Source organism: Mesitornis unicolor, unplaced genomic scaffold, assembly GCF_000695765.1.
Source record: "Mesitornis unicolor isolate BGI_N332 unplaced genomic scaffold, ASM69576v1 scaffold6094, whole genome shotgun sequence".
In the NCBI taxonomy this organism is placed as follows: domain Eukaryota; kingdom Metazoa; phylum Chordata; class Aves; order Mesitornithiformes; family Mesitornithidae; genus Mesitornis; species Mesitornis unicolor.
In genome coordinates this window covers 743-3,228 of record NW_010181946.1, presented here as the reverse complement: position 1 = coordinate 3,228, position 2,486 = coordinate 743, and the positions used below count along the sequence as shown (strand labels likewise).

Below are 2,486 nucleotides of genomic sequence, written 5' to 3'. Positions count from 1 at the left end.
GACCAACGAGGTATTCCATCCCACATACATCATCCTCAGTATAAAGCTGAGGGATCACGAGGGTCTCACTATCTTCTTCTACCCTCCTTCTGCAATGGCCGAAGTCCGAGCTAAACCCTGCTGGTTCGTCTGCCTCCAATCCTGATCTGTGTGTTCCTGAATCCAGTTGCTGAGTCCTGCTCCCACTGCTGCTGGGTCCAGTCTGGGAGTTTTCCAGTGCCCTGCTCTGCAGAGCCTCTGGTGACTTAATCGTCACGGGGGAAAGGTTGGGGGAGGATTTAAAATTGGTTTCATATATATATTTGTACATATTTGTATATATTTCATTATTTTCCTATGTACATTATTATCCTGTAGTATTAGTACTATCATTTCATTAAAACTGTTAGCAAAGTCTTTCTCCCACACACCCAATGGTTTCAGAGCTGAAGTAGAGGAAATTATTTTCTCTCCCCAGCAATGTGGAAAGAGGAGTGACTCAGGCTCCAGAACTCCTTTCTAACCAGTTTTCTTGTGGTAAAAGCAGGTAATAGTTTAAGACGGGATCTGAAATGTTTTTGAACAGGTTGTAGTCACTTACCGTGACAGAGAAATGGCTGTGGTGATGGGGAGAGTCCATCCATTTTTACTGGAAACAGAGGAGCATCATCAGAGGAAACAAACACAGAAAAGCAAAGACAAGACAACAAGGGGGGGGTGGGGGGAAGAAAACACTGACAAAGACCACCGTTGTTGAGATCTTTCTGATTTGTAGTTCAAGGAAAATAATTAAGCATGCCCTAAAAGTTTCTCCATGGTTCTTAATAAACAGTGACTGTTAGTGCAAGTTATGCTGTGTAATGGTGTTTCATTCTTTCCAAGTGATGTTCAGAGGCTGCTCAACATTTCCCACTCATGCAGATCCAGTGTTTAGATGGTTGTTATTGAGGCTCTACTATATTCCACAGCATGATTCCTTTTCCCTTAGAATTTCATCTCAAACATCTGGTCTTTGCCCAAATAAAACTTGTCATTCACTCACTGCAACACAAAGCTCACTGCATAGTGCGGTCACTCTGTACTCAAGAGTTTGGTCCTCCTGACTTCTTTTTGGGGGTACAGAGAAGGATGTTCCAATTCTCATCAGAAACTGCAATTATAATTGCAAAGCTACGTGAATACTGAAAATCTTTGAAATGTCTCATCTGTCCTGCAGCAGTGAAAAATCCATAGGTGAACTAAGGGAACTAAAGCCCACCTGTTGTAAACCAAACCCAGCTTGTCTCAGAAGACTTTGCAGCGCTTCCACAGTTTCCACATGGACACCTTCACCTCGCTATTCCTCAGGGTATAGATGATGGGGTTCATCACTGGGGAGATGACAGTGTAGATCACACAGATATGTTTGTCAGAGGGGGAGGAAGAAAAGAGACGCAGGTAGATGAAGATGCAGGGTACAAAGAAGATGGTAACGACCATCACGTGTGAGGTGCAGGTGGAGAGCGCCTTCCAGTGCCCCTCAGCGAAGTGGACCCGGATTGTGACCAAAATGAACGTGTAAGACATAACCAGCACCAGAAAACAAGCCAGGGATATTAAGCCACTGTTGGAAGCCATGAGCCACTCAGTGACGTAGATGTCTGTGCAGGCAAGCTGAACGACAGAGGGCACGTCACAGAAGTAGTTGTCGATGGTGTTAGGGCCGCAGAAGGGGAGCTGGACTGTGAGCAGTGTCTGGACGATGGAGTGCAGGAAGCCCCCTGCCCAGCAAGCAGACACCAGACCCCAGCACACCTGCCAGCTCATGATGGCTGTGTAGTGCAAGGGTTTGCAGATGGCAGTGTAGCGGTCATAGGCCATCACAGTCAGGAGGAACATCTCTGATGCCCCCACAAAGTGCAGAAAAAACAGCTGAGCTATGCACTCTTCAAAGGCAATGGCTTTCCTGTGGGAGAGCAGGTCCACCAGCATCCTGGGACAGGTGACAGAGGTGCAGCAGATATCTATGAAGGACAGATTGCAAAGGAGAAAGTACATGGGTGAGGATAGGTTGGGGTCAGTCCTGACTGCCACAATGATGAGAAGGTTCCCCAGCAGAACCATGGCATAGGCCAGGAGGAAGAAGGTGAAGAAGAGGACTTGCAGCTCCCTTGTATCGGAAAGGCCCAGGAGGACCAATTCAGTCACCCGGGAGAAGTTTCCCACTGCCATTGCTTCAGCTCAGGCTCCCATAGCACAGGGTGAGGGTGAAGTCATGGGCTGACCAGGAGAAGGGGATGTGCTACAGCTCCAAGGTTCACAGGTGATGAGAGCAGGATGCATTTACTGCTGTTTTACCTGCTGCAGAAAGCACAGTGTCACATCAGAAATTACAGTGAGCAGTGTTTGCAGAGAGCACTGTCCATCATCCTTCCCCTGCCTTCCCACTCCCTTCCCAGGTTTCTGGTCCTTTCACACTGATCCTCAACTCTCATCCTCTGACCACTACTTTCCTGCATTGCAGTTGG

At 47.5% G+C, this 2,486-nt stretch overlaps 1 protein-coding gene across 1 annotated transcript; it reads right to left on the bottom strand.

The window, feature by feature from the left end:
• Window positions 1-1,263: 1,263 nt before the first annotated feature.
• On the bottom strand, window positions 1,264-2,190 carry LOC104534119 (olfactory receptor 4D5-like). Its single transcript, XM_010183586.1, has one exon. The coding sequence runs from the start codon at window positions 2,188-2,190 to the stop codon at window positions 1,264-1,266; it is 927 nt and encodes a 308-aa protein (XP_010181888.1).
• Between the last annotated feature and the right edge of the window lie 296 nt (window positions 2,191-2,486).

Coding starts and splice junctions, on each gene's coding strand:
- LOC104534119 (XM_010183586.1), bottom strand. CDS start 2,190: ATGGCAGTGGGAAACTTCTCCCGGGTGACTGAATTGGTCCTCCTGGGC.